At 60.3% G+C, this 23,540-nt stretch overlaps 1 protein-coding gene across 2 annotated transcripts in view; it reads right to left on the bottom strand.

The window, feature by feature from the left end:
* Positions 1 to 17,490, bottom strand: part of NIBAN2 (niban apoptosis regulator 2) — a 31,313-nt gene extending 13,823 nt beyond the window's left edge. Inside the window, exons 1-2 of one of the 2 annotated variants that reach the window (XM_037400326.1) lie at positions 17,284 to 17,490; positions 870 to 1,000 (exon numbers count right to left, since the gene is read on the bottom strand). In XM_037400326.1, the coding sequence (XP_037256223.1) occupies positions 870 to 1,000; positions 17,284 to 17,338 (186 nt within the window). In that variant the 5' untranslated portion in view covers positions 17,339 to 17,490. Of the gene's footprint in view, positions 1 to 869; positions 1,001 to 9,298; positions 9,415 to 17,283 lie in introns of those variants that run through there. The other variant, XM_037400327.1, reaches the window with a different exon arrangement.
* Between the last annotated feature and the right edge of the window lie 6,050 nt (positions 17,491 to 23,540).

The raw sequence follows: 23,540 nt of genomic DNA, 5'->3' as shown, positions 1-23,540 counted from the left end.
GTGTCACCTTCATGGGTGGGCCAGGGAGACAACTGCTGTGAGCAGCCAGGGCTTAAGTCTGGTGTCGTGCACGCAATTTCTACAGATTTCTTCAAAAAATACTTCTTTAAGTCCCAGACAAAAGCAGAAGCCCATCCCCAATGTGCAATCCACATCTGCTTTCAAGGAGCACCCGCAGGACAGCAGCTCCACTGACACAGCCAGGGAGGAACCCCCAACCCTGCCTGCTGGCGAGCAGCCCCGGCTGCTGCATCTGCCTTGGGAGGAGGGAGGGGAGGGCAGGATCCATCCCCAGCCGCCAGAGGCACAGGCAGCAAGGGGGGATGCTTGGGGACCTTTTGCCAGGCAGGAGGCATGTGGCTGCTGGAGATCAGGCTTGGAGCCACCTCCTTTTGCCCCACAGGGTTAGGGACACCTGCCAGGGGGTTCCTACCATCCCTGGGCATTTGTCTGGGCTGGAGCATTGCTGGCACCCAGGAGCAGGAGGACGAGAGCCCAGCATGCCCTGCTTAGGGTTTCACTGGGCGCAAGGGGGTCCCGGGAGCTCTTGCCAGCCCTGGCATCAAACACAGACATCCACGGGGGCTACAGCCAAAAGCCAGCTTTGCCCCTGCTTGCTGGCTGCACTCATCGCACGGGTTGGAAAGAAAACCATCCCAAGGAGCCCCGTGTGCTGCACAGATGGTGGGACACCAGGGGGATGGTCTGGGCCAGTGGCACAGGGGCTACGTTCCACCTTGGCAGGGTGTAATGGGGAGGGGGCACAAGCCTGGGTTTTGGGGAGGGCACTGGTGCAGGCTCACTGGGCACAGGGACAGAGCTCCCTGCCGGCTCCAGGCTCCCGGTGTGGAGCCGGGCTGGGCTCTTACCTTGCGGTGGAGCAGCTGGGCCTGGGGCCCTCCGTTGCCTTCGATCTCATAGCGGACGCTGTTGAAGAGCGCTACACCATACTGCTCCTTGTAGCACCGGCAGAACTCCCCCAGCACCTTCCCTGTCTTCTCTGCAAGGGGAGAGCACAGCTGCGTTAGGCAGGGGCTGGATTCAGGGGTCTCCTGGCTGCAAAGCCCCCTGGCACCCTGCTCGGACACCTTCCCCCTGCCCTCCCCACCCACCCAACACCTCCCGCTGCCCTCCTGCCTGCCGGAGCAGGCTTTGGTGCAAGGGCCACGGCCGAGCCCGCTGCCCTCTGCCCTCCCCGTCCAGCCCAGGGACTAATTTGGGGTCAGGATCATCTCTTTTTCTTGGCCTTTCATGTTAATGCCATGGATTCCTCTCCCCGGCAGGAAATTCCTGACATTAAGCTGATTCTGGCAATGCTGATGGCTTCCCGTGCCTTGTGCAGCTCCCCAGCCCAGCTCCAACTGCCTCGACTGGCTAAGACTGGGGGGAAACCCCCATTCCCAGCCCCAGGCATCGCCCACAGCCCCCCGACCCCCTGCACCCCGGTAAGGGCCATCTGACAGAGGGGCCAGGCAGCTCCAGGCTCTGCAGCCAGTGATTCTTGGGGCTTGCATGCAGCACGGAGGTTCCAAAGGGAAAGGACAGCTCGGCTCCCACTACACTCCCCGCGTCACCCCCCTGTGAGGCAGGGACCCCCACCAGGACTGCCCCTCCAGACTGGGGTGAGCCCAAGGTGCTGGCAGAGCTTGAGCTTCCAGGTGCCCCGCTGCACCCCACACCAGAGGAGGTCCCCTCCATCCCGCAGGCAGTCCCAAGGCAGCCACCTGCTCCTCGATGGATGGGGTGGGGGAAGGTTGCAAACCCCCCCCTCAGCAGCAAGGATGGTGCTTTCCCAGCCCCAGGGTTGCAGTCACAGGAACCCCCTTGCTCCTCCCGGGGCATCAGCCACAGGGGTGCAGGGCTGCCCTCCCAGTCTTTGCCAGCACCCCTGCCCCACGCAGCAAACCCTGCCCCATGCAACACTGTTCCCAATGCAGCAAACTCTGCCCCATGCAAGCACCCTGCCCCACGCAGCACCCTGCCCCACGCAGCAAACCCTGCCCTTTCTCCTCCCCAGCCCAGCTCCAGACCCCACATGTGGCTCCTACACCAAAAACCCCATCACAGAGCATCACAGGTCTGGGGAAACAACGCCCTCAGAGCTGCCTTTGGCACACGGGGCCTCTACTTTGAATTTCGCTCTCAACTTTGCCCCAGAGCCTGTGAAAAGGAAAGAATCTGAGTCGCCTCCAACTATTTCTGACGGCTCAGCCTCTGCCAGAGCGCTGGCGATGGGCGCGGGGAAGAACGATGCTGGCTATGCATCCCAGTGCAGGAGCCAGCACAATGCTGGGGGCATGAACCCAGACAAAACAGACCCCCACGCCGGCCCCGGCGCAGCTTGGCAGGAGCCAAAATCTCCAGCAGCAGCCGACCCGGAGCTGTGCTCGCAGCCAAGCCATCACGAAGAAGCGGGTTGCTGCAGGGTGCTGCAAATCCCTGTGGGATGAGCAGCTCCGGAGGAAAAAGCTGCCCGAGGACAGTGGCTGGAGGCAGATAAACCCATCCCCAAGGAGATGCTGGCACCACCAGCACCGCAACAGGAGCAAACACCGCAGGCCGGCATCTTACTGTGCCAGGGCTGAAAACCCCCCTAAATTTAAGCAACCTTTTTTTGTGGCAAAGAACGAGACGCCTGCTCGTCCCAGCAGAGAAATTCCTCACCCCCGATTTTGGCATTTTCTCCTGGAAAAGAAAGAGCTCGCAGTCACGCCGCGCTTGCGTCCACGCCACACCTCTGTTGCAACTCCCGTCTACAAAACTGTATGATTTTGGCCAGGGCTCTGGGCAGCGATGCTGACAGCTGAGATTTAGAAGGACATTTTGAGGTTTCATTTCCTTTCAGTTCATGGGAAAAAAAGAGCCCCTGGTCCCCAGGCAGGCGAGACGGCTTAGTCACTCATTCTTCCCTGATTAACGACGGGGCCAATTAGGTAATTTTAAGTAAATGGAAAAGCAAAAGTCGATTACTTGCAGACACTGAAACAAATATTTGCAGTCAAATATCCAAGGTGACTAAATCCCCCCCAGCTCAGCAAGACCCTGTGAGGAGCTGCGGGGATGCTGGGGGGCCCACTGATGCTCCCTGCTCCATCAACCACCGTGCTCAGCCCCAGGGAGGCAAGAGGGGCAGGGACCCACAGGGGGGGTCGGGAGGGGGTTGCCAGCAGCATGGCGAGGTGACACAAGGTGACACCAGGTTTGACAAGATGTGGACTGCTAGCAGTGGTACAGCCAGGCTTTGCTTGAGAGCAGAGGATGGGAAGCCCACGCTGATGATACCAGCGGGTGCCCTGACCCCCGCATGCCTGTAGCAGCCTGCATGGGGCTCACATGTCCCACACAGGAGCTGGCCTGGCCACCCACCGGCTCCTTCACCAGGCTGAACAAAACCTGGCAGCGCTAGGGGCTATGCAGAGCACCCCCTGACCCACCTGCATGACAGAGGCCACCCATGAACAGCCGTCCCTCTATGCGCAGCTTTGGGTGCATGTCCAGCCAAGAGCTGGCAGGTTTGGGGACAGGTGGCAGTCCAAGGAGCTGTGTCCCCTGCCTCCTCCTGGCCCCTCACCTCAGCTCCCCCCCTAGTCACGGCAGGGTGAGGGAGGGATGGGGCTCGGCTGGCTCCCACCCCAACCTGGGTGTGGGCTCAGACACCCACGGCAAAGCGCTGTGGCAAGCTGGGTGCACATGCAGGGACCCTGCAGGGCCAAGTGTCCCCAGCCACCTACTGATGGTGCTTTCTCAAGCCTGGTGTTTGCTCTGGGACCACTGTGCTCCCAGCACTGACACCTTCCCGCTGCTCAGGGTGCCACCACCCTGGTCCCTGTCACACTGAGCTATGCAGGGGGGCTGGTCCCCAGGCAGCCAGGGTTGCTGAGCTGGTGCAGGCTCTGGCACGTCCCTCGGGTTCCTGGCAAGGACAGGGGGAAACTGCCAGTTTTGTGGTCACAGAGGTGTGCCAACAGCACCCACCAACATGAACGCCTGGCTCAGCAGGAGCTCCAGCACCAGCACCTCTGATCACAGACTTCATCTGTTACTTGGCCTCTGGGTTCCCCTCCTTCCCTCCCCAGCCATCCCTATGACTAAGCTGCACGTGGTGGCTGCAGGCAGAGATAAAGGGGCTCTGCAGCAGCCAGCTTTGCACGGGGAGGGTGGAGAAAGGGCTCTGAGCATCCCAGCCACCGGGCAAACCCCGGAGGTCAGGATGGATGCAGGGCTGGGCAGGATGCTGGGAGCAAAAAGCAGGGTCCATCTATGCCACACAGCTTCGCATCGCCAGGCACACTCCAGCCCTCCCTGACAGATCCCCAGGGATGCACACACCCTCCGCATCACCCAGCCACCACAACACGGCAGGACAAGCAGCTCCCACGAGGACACCCTGACAAGGAGACGAAACAGGCAGCACAGGTTTGCCCTTGTCCCGGATGACGCCCGAGGACCACGGAGCCCGAGGCTTGTCTGGGCGAAACTGGCTGGGAGAGGCAGCTCCTGCTCCTGGCCACCCCACCGACCGGTCGTGCCACCACAGCTGTCACCAAATCCAAAGCACAACGGCACGGGCTGGATCCTGGAGCAGCCGGTGCTGCTGGCGATGTGGGCTGCATCCCCACAGGCATGTGCAGCCCTTGCATTTTGAGAGGTCACAGCCGGGCCAGAGCAGCCCTTGGTCCAGTGGCAGTCCCTTTGAACCAAGGCAGGAGGTGGATCTCACCCAAGGACTCCAAAAGCCACAGCAAGCTGCCCAAGCTGGTCCAGCAGCCTGGACTGGATGCACCCTGTCCTTGGAAGCATCATGAGCATCACCAGCTGCCCCCCATGCGCACATCCCAAGGCAGAAGTCAGCTCTTACCCTGACCTTCCATATGACCAGGGTCAGCCCCAGCTCTGGCATCTCCTACAGCAAAGCCAAGAGGAAAAAATGAGCCATGAGCTCCAGGTCTAGCCCAGAGACCTTATCACCTAGAGAGCAGCTTGGACAGCTTGACCGTATCCTTCCCTCCAGCTGCTCGTATTTGCTCCCTGCTGTTTGTTTCCCTGCCATGGGGACACCAGAGCGCCAGAAACACCAGCCTAGCAGCCCTGGCTTGCAGAGAGCCGTGCCAGCACGAGTCCGTGGCCGGAGTTCGTTTTCCTCATTACCCTCAAAATCATGTGAAAATGACAGTGATGCTTTAAATAGCCCAGGCCATGGCCAGCAGTCACCAGATCTGGCAGCGGGGCAGTCAGATCCTGTACAGGTTTTGCTGCAAAGTTTGCTCAGCCCTCACCCAACAGCAGTGCCCTTCCTGCTCACCGTCCTCTCAATGCATCCATGACCTGTGGAGGTATCTCCAGGATCAGGGCTGCTGCAACATCACAGCACATCCCAGGTAGGACAGAGGCCAGCAGGGACAGGGACGTGGCTCAGCCCAAGTGGCTCCCTAGGGCTGGGGACCAGCTCAGCCTCCCCCGGCAGTAGGCTGAGCTGCACACTGCTGGGCAGGCTCTGCTGGGGATGCTCAGGAAAGCTGCTCTTCAGATGAGCATCCCTCTCCAAGCCCTTTCAAAGATACCTGATAAGCTGAGGTTGGAGATGTCCCTTCCCCTTTCCTGATGTGGCAGGATCCTGGGTGGGCAGCAAAGGGTTAAAGCTGAAGGGGAAAAGGTAGAGGAGCCTGCACTGCTCCTCTGCACCCAAAACTGCCTTCACCCCTCTGCACCCCAACAGTAGGCAGGTCCATGCCTTTGGGGACGCAGAGCTGCCTCCTGCTCCTCAGCTCCCCCCCAGGCTGGCTGGGTTGGCCCCTGGGGCATGGCCACCAAGATCGTGCCCCCCCTGAACGGGGTGGCATTGCCACAAGCGTGCATGGCCCAGGAGAACATCCCACCTGCACCTGCGGGATGGGGCTCTCCCAAATGTACCCCATGGGGCGGTGCAGGCACAGCAGGATGGGGTGCTCTGCAGCTGAGCTGCTCATGCTCAAAGCATCATATATCCCCACACACTCATGCACACCCATGCACACACCCATGCGCAAACATGCACATACCTGCGTGCACACACACCCATGCACACACGTGTACACCTGTGCACACCCCCATGCCACACACACCCATGCACACACGTGCACACACACGCACACCCCCAAGAGAAGCTGGCGGCTGACAAATCCGAGCGGGAAGAGTCATCTGCAACCTCCCTTCAGCCCACATCCCGTTTTGCAAGCCCAGAGCCCCAGTTCCTCACGCTAGGCACACCCTCCAGAGACTGTGTCATCCCTCTGCTGCTATTTTCATATATTCAGGGGGTGAGAGTGCCTTTAAAATCCCAGCCTTCCCCAGAAGACCCCCTGGGTTTATGTCACTGAGATGAGCGGGAGCAGGAGCAGCAGCTGGGAGATGGGGGATGCCATAGGGATGCCTCACCAGAGGCAAGGAATTTTCCCCCTGGTCCAGAAAAAAAATAAAATAATAAAAAAAAAAAAAAGGACAAAAAAGCTCATTGAAGCAGAGCCCCCGGGCTGGCTGAGCCGTGTCCCCTGCACTCGTGACGAAACCATGCCTGGCTCATTTCCCCAGCCCCCGCGGGACAGCCTGACTCAGCGGGGCCACAGGAAAGCCCCAGCTCCCCCTGCCTCCACGCAGGCTGCCCATGTCCCCCCGCTGCCAGCTCAGCAAGGGGGTGATGGCATCGGGAAGTGTTTGCAGAGCGATGGAGGAACAGACACCCGGGGGGGTCAGCCTGTCACATCCCTTTGCTGGTGTCCCTGCCCGGTGAAGGTCCCTCTGTGCTGTGGTGGCCCACAGGACACCCCGCTGGAAGGGGAACCATGAGCAGCGTGTGCTGGCCTGGCCAGGCTTGCCAAGGCTGCTGGGAAGGAGTTAATCACTAATTTAGCCAGTAAATGATTAGCGAGCAGGGACAGGTTGCTGTGAGGAGTACAGGCTCCCAGCAGCCGCAGAACCAGTGGCACTAACAGGGACATCCACGGGCTGGCACATAGTGCCACCAGCCCAGCCAGCTCACACCTCAGGGAGGCAAGAAAGGACAGAAGCTGACGGTCACCCAGATAAAGGCACCAAAACCAAATGGGCCCCTCCGCACCCAGTCACCAGCTGCTGGGCGCAGGCAGGGGTGCCGGTGCGAGGCAGTGGGGCACTGCTCACCAGCACAGCCCCATGGCATCCCTGGCTGTCCCCTGTGTGCCAGGCAGTGCCCACTCGGCTAGCGGTTCCCACACCTGGCACGCAAGGGGTGTAGCATTGCTGCCAGCATCCTTGCACCTGGCTGGCGGGAGGGGAGCTGGGGAGCACAGGCAGCACCACGGTGCGTATGCCACCCCAAAAGTCACCCAAGCGCCGACTTTCCCATGCTGACCCCCTGCCTCTGCCCTGCCCCTTGCATCCCCTTCTTGGACTGCTCCGATTCTCCCTGGTAGCCTGGGAGGACAATGAGGTTGGCTCTTCCAGCAAGAGAAACAGAGGAAAAGGCCACTGCAAGGAGGCTGATGTCACCAGCTGCATAAAGGGTGCCCGGGTCACCCACTGTGAGAGTGGGGCTGCTCCAGCAGTCCTGCATCGCTGCCTGTTCTAAACGCACCCGGGGGGTTCACCCACTGCCCCTCGGCTGCCCTCATGTGCCCCAAATCCTGGCATTACGCAGACAGTGTGTTTGGGCATCCCCTGCTGAGGGTGCACAGCACACTGGGGATGGGGTGCAGAGCATGCCATGGAAGGGATGCACAGCATGCCTTGGATACACTGCCCAGCACACCGGGGATGGGGTGCACAGGATGACAGGGATGGGGTTCTGAGCCAGACCTCAAGCAGCAGCACCCTGGGAGCCCTGAGCACCACCTGCAGCTGCTGAGCTGGGAATGGCCCGTGGACACAGGCTGTCCCCGCCAGGCACAGAGCCCCACTGCTGTGCCACCTGCCCTGATGCCAGCTCCCCCCACTGCAGCGCTGGGCTCTGCTCAGCACAGGCTCATCCCTGAGAGATTTTAGGAGTCAGCGTGACAGCACGTGATGGCTCGGGGCAGTCTGAGCATCAACAACGCAGTGACAACCAGGAGAAGGGACAGTGCAAGAGGTGCCACTGTCCACCTCCCTGTGGAGAGCCAGGCAAGCATCCCGCAGCACTGACAGGTGCCCCCAAAGGGTTAAGTCCCAGCTCACAGTTTAGGGTTCGGGGAATTTGATTCTGAGTTCATTTCCACCCAGAGACACTAACTCCTTCATATGGGCCTGACTCAGCCCAGCTGAGCATCTCCTGAGCATCCCCGGGGAGGAGGTTTCCAGCACCGGCTCCCAGGGCCATGCTGGGGCTGAGGGGAGTCGGCTGGGGGGACACGTGCCAGAACAGGGGCTGAAAGAAGGTTATTCCTGGGAGCAGCAAAACTCCCAGGGTCGACCCGGGCACTTTGTATTTTCCCCTCTCACACAGGCCAGGAGAGGCTGAAACAGGGAAAAACAAATTGAGGGGGGAGAGCAAAGCCCTGGACAGTTTCCCCTCTTACCGCCCCGTACCCAAACGCACCCTTCGCACAAATGCACCCAAACCCAGCCCAGGGCGTCTCTGCTCCTGGCTGCTATCAGGTTTTACACGGAGCTTATCTGGAACCAACCAGGAATGGAAACTGCTGCAGCGCTCCGTGCACTCCCCTGATGCCTGCACCCCGGGCACAGCACTGGGGGCCCCGGCAGGACTGCCATCACAGCCTGGCTCCAGCACCACTTCAAAATCCATCGGGAATATTTTCAGCTACAGATCAGCTCAGAAGCCCGGTCCGGGTGGCTAGGGGACACATCCTGCCACCCCCGCCGGCAGCAGCCCCGTGCAGCTCCACGGCCAGTAGCGCCGGGGATGTGCGGAGCGGCCAGCTGCCCTCTGACTCATGCCATTGTGGGGACGAGTGGGCAGGACGGAGGCTGAGCAGCAGGAAGGGATGAGGCAGCGGAGCCTCGGAGAAACCAGATGGGCCCAGGCCTGAACCGGTTCATCCTCTCCCGCCCTGCCTTTGCCGCACATGGTCTGCCCCAGATGAGTCAGAAGCGCCCGTAGTGCCAGCTCAAGGCTGGGGCACCCGTCGGGGACACGACTCTGTGCTTCGCCGCCTGCAAGGTGCACCCTTCACCAGCACCCAGCACCCTGCGGCATCCCTCATCCCAACTGTGTCCCTGGGGACGGCCCCGGGGATGCTCGGGGGGTGCAGCCCCAGCGTGGCAGCACCCACCCCGTCTCCCAGCACCGCGCCCAGCCCCGGCGGTTGCACAACGCTGCTCCCCTCCCAGCCCAGAGCAAACAAACCTGCCGCAGCAGAGCCGTGCCCAGCGCGGCCGCAGGAGGATCTAACGCAGACCATGAAATCCGTGGGGCCCAAAACGAAGCAGCACACTCAGCGGCAGCTCCCCGGCCTAGGAACAGCCAAAAAACCCCAACGGCGCTCTCGACCATGCTTCGGACAGCCTTCACCCGCTGCTCCTGCTCCCCAATCCCAGCCACAAAGCACAGGCTCAGCCTCCTGCATCAGCCCCGCTCCTGTGGCTTGGGGCCGCATCCAGCCCAGCGGATGAGGGATTAGCGTCCAGCTACGTGCTGGCGGGTGTTTTCCTGCAGTGTGGATGCCGGTCTCCCGCTGCTCCCCAGGAACAAGGCTGCTGTGGGACTGCGTGCGAGGAATGTGCATGTGAATAACAAACAGCGTTCAGCGTCTTTGAACGTCTCTGAGAAGCTGGTTGGGGCTGGACTGAGCCCAGTGCAAGATGTCTGCCCTGAACCTCCCTACCCAAACAGCCTCTGAGGGATGGGGGCAGACCCCTCCTGCCCACCCAACCCTGCCTGATCCAGGCAAGACCCTCCTGCCCTGTCCCTTGCCCTTTGAGCAGCCTTGCCTCCAGGGGTGATGCTCCAAAGCCACGGGGCGCAGCTGCCCACACAGGTATCCCAGCAGGAAACCCAGCCCAAAGTGCCACCCACCTGGGACCCAGGTTCAAACCTACCAGAAGAGGTGAATGCACTCACAGGACAGTCAGGATACATCCCACAGGCAGGGAGGTGGCTGTGGGGAGACGAAGCATCCCCATGGAGCACCTTGACTCAAGATGGATACCACCTGCCAAACCCTGTGCTGGACCAGGACCCACTGCCCTCATCCAGGCTGTAGTCATATCACCCTGCATGTCCCTTGTCCCCCAGGATCCCACCACCACCTGGTCAGACTTGAGAGGAGCTTCCAACCCTTTGGTGCTCACCCCATAGCGGGTGCTGCCCCACATTAGAGTGGGACTCAGCATCACCCCTCCCCAGATAAGGCACTGCTCATCCACTGGCACCAGCCCAGCAGCGTTGCATCTGCTCCAGCATGGTGCAACCTGCACCACGGCTGAGTCAAAGCAGGCAGTGCCACTGCAGGGTGCCGTGCCAGCATCCTTTGGGCACCCATGGCACCTGGGAGCTGCAAGACCAGGGGGTCCCCAAGGCAAAGAGGAGTCCCCAAGGCAAAGGGGCCAGATCAAACTTGGGCATCTCTTGGTCTCTCATGCTCCAGGTGCCAGGGACAGCAGGGACTGGGTGGTCCTGGCTCTGGGATGTCCCAGCAAATGCTTCTGTGCTCAGCAGGGGACAAGCAGCCAGCCCCCTTGTGCCCCTGCCGTGCCCAGCCCTAGGGAGAGAAACTGAACCTGGCACACTCTCCCTCTGCTGAGCTGGCCAGTGCCAGTGGGAAACCCAATCCAATACCACGGGAGGAGACCAAACAAAGACTTTTATGTACATCCAAAAAAAAAAAAAAAAAGAAAAAAAGGGAAAAAAAAAAAGAGGTATTTGAACAAAACAGCCCTGAGCCTGTTCAAGCTCTGCTGCAGCCCCTGCTGCCAGGGAGGTTCCTGTGCCCGGCTCCTCTGCAAGGCCGGGGCAGGACAGAGGGTCTCGCCCTGCCTCACAGTGCCCATCCCACCCCATGCCCCCAACACCTACTCCCTCCTCGCCACAGAGGGTGATGTCCTGGCCAAAGGTGGCCACGAGCTGTGTCTCCCACAGCCGAGGACGCTCCAGAAGCACCACAGCCCCTGGTGAAGCATGGACAACCCAGGCTGGTGGGCACCTGCCCCATGGGGCTGGCAGCCAGTGCCCAGCAGCACGGAACATCACCAGCTCCCTTGCTGCGGGAGGGTGGGCAGCAGCCAGCAGAGCGAAGCAGCTCCTAGGGAGAGGAAAGTCAGGGATGTTCCCCCAAGCAGGGATGCTCCCAAGGCAAGGTTCTGTCCTGGTCTCAGATGATGCCCTGCATGCGTTGGGATCAGAGGAAGGGACTCAGAATGCTTCCCATGGCTGAGCCACCACCATTTCATGTGCCTGGGGGCTGGCAGCCCTGCTCTCCTGCCCCACGCAGCAGCACTGAGGTCACCCCCACTTTGGGGAACATCCCTTCATGCAGGGAAACCCCCAAAGGGGCATCACGCCTAGCACTGAGCAGAGCTGGCAGAGAGGGGAAGCCAGGACAAGTGTTCTTTGCCCCACAGAAACCACTAGCATAGCAGGAGGGGAAGGAGGTCCTGCTCCAGGTCCTCTGCCAGCACCAGGGCAGAGCATCCCATCCATCCCTGCTGCATGGGGACAGCCCACCCTGGGGACTCCCACAGCAGAGGGGTCCAAGCCCCCAGGAGGAGGGCTGGGAGCCCGGCTGCAGGCACGAACAGATCCCTGCCAGGGAAGGGCAGAAAGGTATGGAGAAGGGCAGGAGGGCACGGAGAAGGCACCAGCCAAAGCAAGGAGCTGCACAGAACGCTACTGCCCTTTCCCTTTGAAAAAGGGGAAAAGGTGGAGTTTTACTCCTTCCTCCTCCTCTGGTCCAGGAGGCTGGGAGGAAGTCTGTTTGCAACGAGCAGCTCTGCTCGGCCCCTTCCTCCCCTCCCAGCTCCCCCTGGCACCGGGCTCTCCATAGAGCTGGCGTGGGCACATCCAGGCATGGGGCAGGGCTCAGGGCTGGCGAGGGGGCACAGCTGCTGCCTGGGGATCTCATGGCTGGGCACCACTTGGGCTCTGGGTGCTGCAGCCCAAGGCTGCGGTGATGCCTTCTGCAAACTGGGCAGTGGGACCAGACCTGGGTCCTGTGCAGGTGCTCAGCCTTGCGCTGGAGAGCTGGTGCTGGCCTGCCTGCAAACTGCACCCCGGCAAGCTTCCGTGTGGATAAGGATCCCTGGATCCCTCCAGCCCTCCTGCCTACTGAAAAGCTCCAAGACATGCTGAGCCCAGGGTCCTGGGAGTGTGGACGGCAAGAGCCCCATCCTGCAAGCAGACAGCTTCCCAGCTTCCCCCCATCTCCCCACTCGTTGGGAGCACGGGCAGGGCCACTGCCAGCTGGGTTGTGAAATAAAGCCTGGTCACAGGATGCTGTAACAGGGATAGAAATGGGACGGGTGGGTCCAACACTGCTCCTTCCCCATGGGCTGGACCAGACTTCTGCCTGGTTTGTCCATGAGATCCACCACCCATTGCATCCTCATGGACCAGGGCTGTCTAACCCTGGGCTCTATCGGTGGCTATTTCGGTGACTGTCTCCAAGCCCACGTGGCACCTTTTCTGTCCCTAGCACAGGGCCGGACCAGCAGCACTGTGGCTGTGGCAGAGCCATGGGTGGGAGCCAGCGGCTTGTTGTAACCTGCTGTGGGGCTCAGGCAGAGGGACGGGAGCCCGTCAGTCCCCAGGAGGGTGGGATAGAGCTGCAGTGGCGTGCCAAGAGGCGCCAAGCCTCCCTGGGCTCAGAGCCAGCCTCTGTAGCGACCTGAGGGCAGGAGGGAGGCAAAGGCTTGGGGAACTCCAGCTCTTGGCTGTGCTTCCTTCGCTGGGTCGCTTCAATGGGTTTAGGGGTGTCCGATACTGCAGTGGCAGAGGGGTCCTGGTCTGCGGGGTGCTTGTCTCTCCCTGGGCTGACCCAAGGGCCAAGGAGAGCTCTCGGCCATGATGCCAGCTGTGCTCCTCCTGTCCCCAGCCCTCCTGCTCCCAGGCAGAGCAGGGATGCCCTCCATGCGTGTCCCAGCCTGCTCAAGGCAAGACCTTGCTGGGGGAGGCAGGGAAAGACCCCTGGGAGGGGAGGCAGGCGCTGCCTCAGGGCTGAGCACAGGCAGGGCCAGGAGGGCTCCTGCCTCCTGCCCACGTGGGAAGGCCACCGGCACAAGAGGCCCCCGAAGCCAGTGATGTCCCCTGCCCCAACACGCTGGCTCCGAGTGAGCCCCGTGCCCTGACATGACGGCTGCAGGTAAGCCCTGGCTTGCCAGAACCAGCCCTTCCCCGCTGGCAGGGAGCCCTGACATGCCAGGGGAGTTATTTATTTCACAATGAAAGAAGACACACACTTCATTAGGAGAAACCACTTCACATCTCCAGCACATTACAGCACCGATCCCTCAGAGCCTCCCTGCATTGGACCCCTCCCAGGGCAGGGTGAGGGTGTCAGCCTTGAGACCAACCACAGAGCACATCACCAGCAGCCACCACCTCCCGCCCTGGCTGGAGCTGATCTGTGGTCAAGGCTAGGAAACGAGCATCATGCTTAAGGAAGCCATGGCAAACCTCTTTCCACTGCCAGTAACTTTCCCCCTGTGGCACACAGCAGCCAGGTGCCTTTCCATGTTTGCTGGGCACCTCCGGACCTGACCCGCAGCCTCTCCCGCCCACACTCAGCCTTCCAGCAGTAGGATGCTTCTCGGTGGCATTGCAGATACGCAGCCACTGATGCCCAATAAGGCTTGTTGGAGCAGAAAGGCTCTGGGTCCCAGCACCAGGGGTGAAGCTCAGTGTCACCTCTGCCATTGTTGTGTGGGCAGGTGTCTGTAGAAGTCCCACCCCAAATTAACAGCTAGTTTACTCAGTAATTAACAGGTTGGCGACTCCCTGGAGATACCAGAACAAGGTGTGAGATCCCGGGGACCCTCCCTGCACTGCCACCCACCTCCCACCCACCTCCCCATCCCTCTGGCCACAGAGGCACCCAGCAGCTCCTGCTGCACCCCTGGGCTCTCTCACCCGCCAGGTGCCTGGGACCACCAGCCCCATCGAGCAAAGTCACCCAGCTCCTGCCAACCACACTCCACCTCACCCTCCTGGAGAAGTGGTCCATGGGGCTGGGACGCGCTAGGGAAGGAACTATTCCAGCAGGAGGAAAGAGCTTCATGGAGTCCTGTGCTGAAGGCGCTATTGCCTTGGACATGAGGGGACACTGTGCAAAAACTCAAGACACCCTGTGACATCCTGGCTTTCCTGGGAGCCCTGGCAGGACACCCCATGCCTACCACCCTCGTGTCCCCAGGTGATGGTGCCTGTACTGGGCATCCTTACACAAGAAGAGGAGCCAGCCCTGCTCCACCCTACGAAGCAGGTCAGAAGCAACTCCCAACTCACATTTGGGAGGAGGAGGAGGGCAGCTGAAGTGTGTTGACAAACAAGCTGGGTGACTCAGTCCAGGATGACATCCAAAGCTAGGCGACAAAAGAAAGCATTTACAGGTCATAGAGACCCTGGAGAAAGGGATGCAGGAGCTGCAGGCAGCACCACCTGAAAACCACCCCAGTGTAGATCACACCCCCTGGGCTGCCCTGTCAGCCCTAGCGCAGCAGAGAATCATCAGTGCTGGCAGGGACACTGCCTGCAGGCCTGCTTAGGCAGCAGGAGAGCAGTCCAGCCCCACCAGCACCGCCGGTGGGAGGAAAGACCCTGGTCCTGGGCCACCAACACACAAATCACGCGCCTGTGGCTCATAACCTCCAGGAGGTGTTGGCATCAGCTTCACTGCAGCCACTGCTGCGTGGGCTGGGACAGGGCATGGGACTGTCGCAGCACGGCTTTGATGGCAGAGGTCCCAGCACAGAGGGGACTGCACTGTGCATGGCACGGGAAGGCTTTTTGCCACCTCCCTCCTGCCTTTAAGGCACTTGCAGTGCTCAGAGCTCCGCTCCCAGCATGGGGGAAGATCTGGCCCAGGCTCTCACCATCTCCCCACAGCCCCAGGGCTTGCTGTGTGCCCAGCCAGCACAGTTCTGCCACTGTAAGGGGGCTGCAACCATGGGGAGCATCGCCAAGCCCAGGGGGCTCCTGTCCCTGCTGCAATTAGGAGTCACATCACCCTGGGAAGCCCCTCCAAACTCCCCAGAGTTGGGAGGACAACTGGGAAAAGTTTCTTGGAGAGAGGATAGATCATTCCCTGGGTGCTGGCAGGAGAAGCAGCAGCAGAGAACAGGCCGCGCTAAGCAGGAAAACCTGGAGTTTTCCCCGCCACGTTGCTTTGCATGCCTGACAGCAAGTCGTGCCTTGCCTGTTGGGTTACAGCCCCTCCCAGCTCCAGGGGCTTTTCACCCATCGAGGAGCCCGGGCGGAAAGCGGAGAGGTGCGTACTGAACCCAGTGGGCTCCAGCGTCTCCCAGGGAGGTGTCCCAGTACAGGTGTGGGTCCCCCACCTTCCTCACCCCGAACCTTCAGAGCTGCAGCATGGCACAGGACACATACCAGCACAATCTCCGTAATCCTGTCTCATAGGAATCCTATTTTCACCATGAAAACTCATCTGCAGACCCCGGAACCCCCTAGGCATGGGCTGAAACCCCCCTGGTGTAACAGCTCGGCTCCTGCCAGCATGCAGCCATCCAGCCTGGCCTCGCACACACCCAATTTCTAGCCCAGCAGAGACAGATTCCTGCATAGGAAACCCAGCCAGGCTTTTCCTTGTTATTCTTCAGGATTAAGATCACAGGGCTTGGCCGGGGAGCTCTCTCTGCACGGAGAACCAGCAAGTTAAAGGGAGATTCGGGATATGCTTCGGACCCGAAGGTGCTGCGGTGAGCAGCCGCGTGCAGACCCAAGTTGGTGCAACCTCCCGGATCGGCGGCGGCGAGCTTTTAACTACGCAACACGAAAACCCCACAGCATGTTACAAGCTTTCCTTCAAAGCTCGGAAACCTGCTGGCGTCCTGCTGAGCTGCATACCACGTAAGCATTCCTGCCAGCCGGGCCAGGATGGTGGGGCCTGGCAAGACAGATGGGCTCCACCATACGCTGCAAGACATGGAGCCCGTGTGCCGGTACCACAGCAGCAGCACCATCAGCGCCGGACCCGCAGCCGCTTTTTCCCCAAAGTCCTTGGGGAAAAGGACTTTCGAGCTGCTCCAGTGGCTTTATGGTGGAGATGGAGGAAAGATACAGCAGAGCCACCTCCAAAACCCTGGTGCCCCCTGAGCCCTTGAGCCCTCTGCAAGGCGCACAAGGTCCAGCACGAAGCCAGCACGCTCCTCCGTGCCACACAGCTAGGTGTGGCTTCGCGGGGGGGTTGTTTAACCCCCCGGAGAGGTGGATTTTTCAGCCTGGGGGGCTGAAACCGAAGCCGGCACACGAAAGGGCTCAGAGGTCAAGTCCTGCCTGCTTGGAAGCCCCGGGGAGCAGAGCGCCCGCATCACAACTGATGCAAGGTGGCTTGGGGGGGGGGGCACAGCACCCTGCCAGAGGGGTGACCCCACTTACAGGGGTCACGCGAGTCACCGCAGGCACCAATTAGCAGCCCTGCCGCCCCCCCAGCCCTGGCTCACACAAACCCCTGCCTGTCCAGAGCCATAATCCCACGTTCAGCGATTCCCAGCCAGCCCTGAGCAGACACCCCGCCGGGGGCACAGGCGCTGCCGACACCCCGGGACAGCCGGGCTCTCAATAACCACATTGTCACCCTGCCCCGTCCCACTGCGGCAGGGGGGGCCTGAGCGTCCTGCCCGTGCCAGGGCAGGCCTGAAGCATCCCAGTGAGACCCCAGGGGTGCAGCCAGTCCTTACTCCCACCCCAGAGCCCCTGGGGGGGCTTCCCTCGGTACCCCCCGCTGACAGCGGCTTCCCTGCACAGGACCCAGGTTGCCAGCATCCCCCCGGAGCCCAGCTCCCCCCCTTCCCTCCCCACCGCCCGGGGAAGCTCAGCACACGAACACGCTCCCCGCTCCTCGGAGCCAACACAAACACCCCCGGCACAACCCAGCCTTTCATTTGGGAGGCAGACAGGCACCTCGGGTACCCCCCCCACCCCCACCTCCGGGCTGTGCCCAGCCAAGGGGACAGGCAAAAACACAGAGAAACTGCAACGTGGTGGGGGGAAAAAAAAAAAAAAAAAAGTTTAAAGTCCGGGAGAAAGAGGCAGAGCAGGCGGGGGGGTCCCGGGAACACGGGGAGGGTGTGTGCCCAACCCGCCCCCCACCCCGGAGTGCGGCAAGGCATGGGGACAGCCCGGCTGGGGCAGGGGGAGGGGGCAGCGCGCCGGGGGCTCACCCGCGATGTGCTGGCGGCGACCCTCGTCCAGGTGCGTGGAGACCACATCTCCCATGGCGAGCGGAGCCGGGCCGGGCCGGGCGGCGGGAGGAGGAGAGGAGGAGGAGGAGGTGGAGGAGGAGGAGGAGAGGAGGAGGAGGAAGGCAGCGCCCGGGGCGGTCAGGCAGCGCGGCGCCCCATGGCAGCCCCGGCTCCGCCGGCCCCCCCGGCCCCTCCCCCCGCACCGCCCCGGCCGCGTCAGCGCCCGGGGAGCGCCGCGCCGGGGGGGGAGTGTGTGTGCGGGGGTGTGAGGTGGGAGTGAGTGTGAGTGCCTGCGTGTGTGAGTGTGTGTACGTATGTGTGAGTGAGAGTGCCTGCGTGTGTGTGTGTGCATGCGTGTGTGAGTGTGAGTATGAGCATGTGAGTGTGGGTGTATGTGTGTAAGTGTGAGTGTGTGTACACGTGTGTGTATGTGTGTGTGTGTGCATGCGTGTGTGTGTGTGTGTATGTGAATATGGGTGTCAGTGAGTGTGTGAGTGTATGTGTGTGAGTGTGAGTGGGTGTGCATGCATGTGAGTGTATGTATGTGTGAGTGTGCGTGCATGCATGTGAGTGCAAGTATGTGTGTCAGTGTGAGTGGGTGTGGGTATGTATGCACAATTGAGGGGGGTGTGATGGGGTGTGAGTGTGTGTGCACGTGTGTGAGTGTTAGTGTGTGTGTGCACATGTGATATGTCTGTGTGGGTGTGTATGTGATTGTATGTGGGGTGTGTGTACAAGTGTGTGTATAAAAAAGTGTGTGTTTGTGTGTGTACAGGCCTGTGTCCCATTGCCTGTCCCCTCGCTGTAATTAGCTACCCTGACACTGCCGGGGGAGGCCCAAGGAGGGCAGCTGCGCCCCCCACCAGGCTGCACCCCCCCACCAGGCTGTGCCCCTCGGGTCTGGGTGCCAGGGAGCACCTCAGCCCCCCCATGGCTGTGCCCGCGGGTCCCCAGCCAGCCCGTGGCTGCTGGCACCAGCCAAACCAGCTCAGTCCTGGCACCAGCCTCCCCTACTCCTGACATCCCTTCACCCGGCTGTTGCGGACCCTCCTGACATCGCTTCACCTGGCCATCGCCGACCCTGCGTGCTCCTGCTCCCTGCAGCCCTGCACTCCCCAGTGCCAAGGTGGATGGTGGCCCTGGGAGCCGGAGTGGGGCGGGGGGGGGGGTGGGGGGTGGGGGGGTGGCAGGCAGGGGGCCTCCCTCCCCAGCCTCTGGGCAGCCCACGTCCTGCGGGGGAATGGGATGGAAAAACTCAAGTTGCCTTAAAACACATTCCATAGATTTTGGACCAAGAGCTGTTTGGCTCCACTCGCCTGGGGTGGGGGCTGGCATCCCCCACACCAACCAGCTGGGGAGCTGGAGGGCACAAAGTGGGATACTGGAACCAGTAACGCTCCACCGATCTAGCCAAAATCCACTGGCACACCCTGCGTCGGAGCTGAAGATCACCCGGCCGGCTCCCCGGAGCGCTGCGGGGAGGTGGGTGAGCTCCCACGCCGGGGCTGCCCCACCGGGGAGGGAAGCCGCGGGGGCTGGGGAGCTGGAGGAAGCGGTGGGAAAGCTCCTCCTTCCTCTGCTCTTGCTGCAGCTCCTCTCCCGAGAGCAACATGCGGAAACAGCCCTCGCAGGATCCTCCACGCGCTGCCTGGGCAGGATCCAGCGATCCGGCTGGAGGAAAGGCCTTGCCTGCATCCTTCCCAGACCCCTGCGCACAGCCAGCAGCCGGGCTGTGACCAAAGAAGGAAGAGGAGGAGGAAGGGGGAGGACGTGGTGGTGTGGCCAGAAAGTTCAGACTGTTCCCAGTTGGCAGCTCCAGGGAGTAGCTACCGAGGTGGATCCATGCCTTGGGATTGCTCTGGTCCCTGGATGCTTCCAGACCACTGAGAGCCTGGGCTTGGCGGGGCTTAGCCACGGCCAGGTTGCTTGGCCAGGTCCAGGCCAGCCGGCATGGAAACGGCTCGGAGGCTGCGAGTCTTTTCCTGGGCTGGACTGTTTACCCGGCGGCAGGAGCGGAGAGTGGAGGAGGCCAGCCTGGAGCAAGGCATCCTGTTTATCCTGCCTGAAATAGCTCTTTGCAGCCGGCCGCAAGCTGCTGGGCTGGGGAGTGGGACAGGAGGCTGCTTGCACCTCTCCCTGCCAGCTGCCACCAGTCCTGCCCTGAAATGGCACCCACCACCCACCCAGCACACCCAGGGGGGGCCAGGGGCTCCTTCCCTCCCACCGTGCCGGGATGCTGCCACCCTGGGGCTAAGCATCCTCCTGAGTGGGGAGGCTTACGGGTACTCCCACGCCAGGCTGAGCTCTGCTAAAGCCAAACACTCAACACGACGCCAAAGAACATCAGGACATCAATTCACACCCAGATGCCACCCTGCACCTTCCCCAGCACCCGTGGGAGCAAGGGGGGCTGGGGTGTCCCCTGGGCTGGGCTCACCCCCCGAGGATGCCCACCATGCATCAGCCCTTTCCATCTTAACACAGTTCTTACCCCCACAAGACATTTAAAAGGGAAAATCGTTCCAAAGCTGAAATATTTGCCTTTTTTTCTTTGCCATGCCTTGTAAGAAGAAGGCTTTACCCTTAGCAGTGGGTTTGTTTGCAGTTTGTTTGCTTGGCCAAAATGCTGTTGAAATCAAGGGAATCTCGTGGGAAATTTAGCTACAGTGAAATCTCATTTCCAACAGAAAATTGTTCCACTGGAGACTTTTAAACACTTTCCCCATCACTGATCCCCGAGGAGTCTGGCTCTGAATTAATTTGAAAGTCTGCCTTAGTGGGGTGATGGTATTTGAAAGGTGGGGAAAATGCATCCACCTTCCTCAAATCGAAAAAAACCCGTCGATGTCTACCCACAGTAATAACTCCATTATTATAAACCAAGCTTCATTCCTTTAAAAGAAGCAATGTATGGAATAGGATTTAGGCAGTGCGCACAGAGTCCTGCTAAATAGGCCAAGAAAGTGGTATAAACCCCTTATTTTTGAAAAATCCATCCACATAAGCACTGGAGCACTACATACTGAGCCATTACCCACCTCTTTTGCCCACTGATGTATTTCTTAAATAAAAAGCTAAAGCAACCAATTAAAAGGTAAAAAATAGAGGCCATTGATATTGTTGATTTGCAAACAGAAAGGTTATATTTGTGGCATGCTCAGAATAGCATGTCAACAGAGACTGGAGGCTACAGCACAGACACAGAGGCCATTTCTGGGGCTTGAAAAACCACCTGAAAATGGGCACGCCACTCCGGCACCGCTGGTGCTGGGCGGTGATGCAGCGCTGGGCTTTTGCCACACACTGGCTGGTGGCAGAGACAGGCTCAGCTGCTAAAGCTTGTGAGGGGGAAAGAAAAGGAGTTATCTTAAGGGTTTTGTTATGATAGGAGGCGTTTGGAAGCTCAAAGCTCAGCTGCGGCATCATGTTGAGCACTTCTCGATGTATTCCCACGTGGCCATGTGCAGAGGTTGTCCCTATGCAGTCTTGGTAGGGATTTGCTCTGTCCCTGCTGCCCCACTGGGTGCCTGAGGAGGATGGGGACAAGGATGGGGTGGGGACAGGGATGGGAATGGGGATGGTTTGTCCTTCCTCTATTACTGCCAGTTTCTGGGAGTAGCATGGGGCAAAGCCCTGCTCAAGTGTTGAGCCTGTCCCGCCATAGCTGGGTAAGGGGTGCAAGCCCCCCAGTGCCCCAGTGCTTTCCTGCCACCCCCCCAGCCCCATCCTCCCCCAGGACACCTTTAAATTCATCCCTTCTGCACTGCCTGTGTGCGAGGGTGGCTCGCTCCTTTGGCATAATGACAGGCAGCAGCGCCTGTCTGCTGGCTGGGACATCATCCCACGCTCCTTCCCCACATCCCTCAGCAGAGGCACCTGTTCTGTGTGCTGCTGCTGCCGCTGAGGCTGGAGCTGAGCCCTGCTGAGTTCAGGAGCCCTCTGCAGCCCTGAGCAGAAGGAAACCAAACACAGCAGCTCCTGCACCACAGATGATGTTTAAATGGGTTTATCAAGCCCAGCCCCGTGTCTGTCCATGTGCCCAGGCCGTGAGCGGACCCAGCACAGACATCCCTCCCGTTAGAGACTGTGGAAATACAGAGTTTTAAAAAATTACACTGTGATAAAGTCTAATCATCCCAGCTAATTACATCTCACAGAGCAGATGGAAATAGTGCTTATCTGCCTGGAGCTGGCTGAATTATCCTAGCTTCGAAATGAAGGATTTCCCTGTGAAAATAAGCCTGGGAAAACAAACACTGTCATGGTTTCAGGCAGCTGCCCGGGACCACGGCGATGGCAGCAGCGATCTGAGGTAGTCCCTGAATCGGCAAAGCCCTCAAAGCACCCGTGAAGCCTGAGGCTGGTGTAGAAGTCCACCATGATGAGCAAAGTACTCCAGACCTCTCCTTCACCTTCCCAGGGACCCAACACAGCTGGACGATCCTGATGCCCCAATCCATGTCCGTGAGGGAGCATTAAAAAAAAAAAAAAAAAAAAGTTGATTGTTTGGGACACTTTTGTGTTCACAGAGGTCAAACTAAGCCTGCCAGGGTCAGCATGCTCAGCTCCCTGCCCCTTTGGCTGGTCCCCCTGGGTTCGGTACCCATGGGGAGGATCACCCCTGCCTTGCTCCCTTTGGATTTCCCACGCAGTCATTATCACGGTGTAAAATCTGACCTCTTAGCAGCAAAGGTGGTCAGTGCACCTGCAGAGCACCCAGAACAGGCTGTTCCCCATCCCTTAACACCTCCAGGACCTGCTGAATTCCTGCAACCACCGAACACAGGAGTACATTGCAGGATAAGGCTTTCAGCCCAGTAAATATTTATTTCCCTTTCTCTGGCATAAGGAGCAATCAGCAGTTTTCCTTTCACTTTCATTGACCCTGGGGCCAGGATCTGTTTCCACCTCAGCCAGATCACCAGGAAACCTGATCGCTTTGGGGGAAGAGCCTGGAGGTGCTTGCAGGCAGGACGTGCAGCCTGGGGGGTTTCAGGCTGTCCTTTGCAAATAGAGCTGCATGCATTTCTTTGGTGGTGCTGGCAGCCAAGGCTCAGGTCCCTATCCACGGGGGGACAGCCACATGCAAACCCACCTGGGGTCACCCCTAAGGCCTCGGAGGTGAATAAGACATGTCCCTGGTAAGGGACTCTGCTGTGGCACAGGGTCTGAGCAAGCCAAGGTTGGGCAGGAGGGAAAAGCACCCCTGTCAAACAAGAGTGTGAACGTGTCCTTGAGCGCAGGGGGCTGCTCGCCTTTGAGCAGCGGTCTTGGTGCAATTAACAGCTGTATAATTGCAGCAGTAAAACTTCCTTCTGCTGATAAAGACAAGGGCAACTCTGCGTAGCCCTGCAGAGCAGCAGTGCAGTGCTCGTGGCTCCGGGGATGGGCCCCATGGGCTGTTGCACCCTCAGTTCCACCGACTCCAGGGGGATTTGCTGTGCCGGAGCAGCGCTCTGAGATAACAGGGTGACTAAGCAGTGCTGAATCAGGCCTGCCACGACCCCGGCTTTTGCTGAATCAGGGCCAGAGCCGGGGCAGGGCAGGATCAATAACCTCCAGCCCCAGCTCCAGCCTGGTTCTGCGCAGAGGGATGGAGAGGACCAGCTCCAGGCCTGGCCCTGGCTGGGGAGAAACTGGGACCCTGCAAAAAAACACAAGCCAGTCCCACGGGGCTGTGGCAGGTAGCACAGAGGTCGGGGGGTGCTCGGGAGGTTCACCCCCACTCACACACCCCGTGGGTGAGCACCCACCCACCGCGCCTGCGAGCGCCGCGCTGCAGGGAGCGGGCGACGGGGCCAGGGACCGCAGCCCCCGGGGCTGCCCAGGGCACGGGTGGAGGCGGGTGGCTCATGCGGATCACCATTCCCCTCTGCTGGTCGGGACTGGGATAACTGGTCGCCGCCAACCAGGCGGAGGGTGCGACAGCCTGGCTGCCTCGGCACCAGCACTGGCAGCGGCACGGGCGTGCGTATGGCATGGGCACGGGTATGGGTATGGCATGGGTGTGGGTATGGCATGGGCATAGGTATGGGTATGGGTATGGCATGGGCACAGGTATGGGTATGGCATGGGCACAGGTATGGGTATGGCATGGGTGTGGGTATGGCATGGGCATAGGTATGGGTATGGGTATGGCATGGGCACAGGTATGGGTATGGCATGGGTATGGGTATGGCATGGGCACAGGTATGGGTATGGCATGGGTGTGGGTATGGCATGGGCATAGGTATGGG

Source organism: Falco rusticolus, chromosome 9, assembly GCF_015220075.1.
Source record: "Falco rusticolus isolate bFalRus1 chromosome 9, bFalRus1.pri, whole genome shotgun sequence".
Taxonomy (NCBI): Eukaryota; Metazoa; Chordata; class Aves; order Falconiformes; family Falconidae; genus Falco; species Falco rusticolus.
Note: the sequence above shows the minus strand (reverse complement) of the source record. Positions and strands in the feature narration are given on the sequence as shown.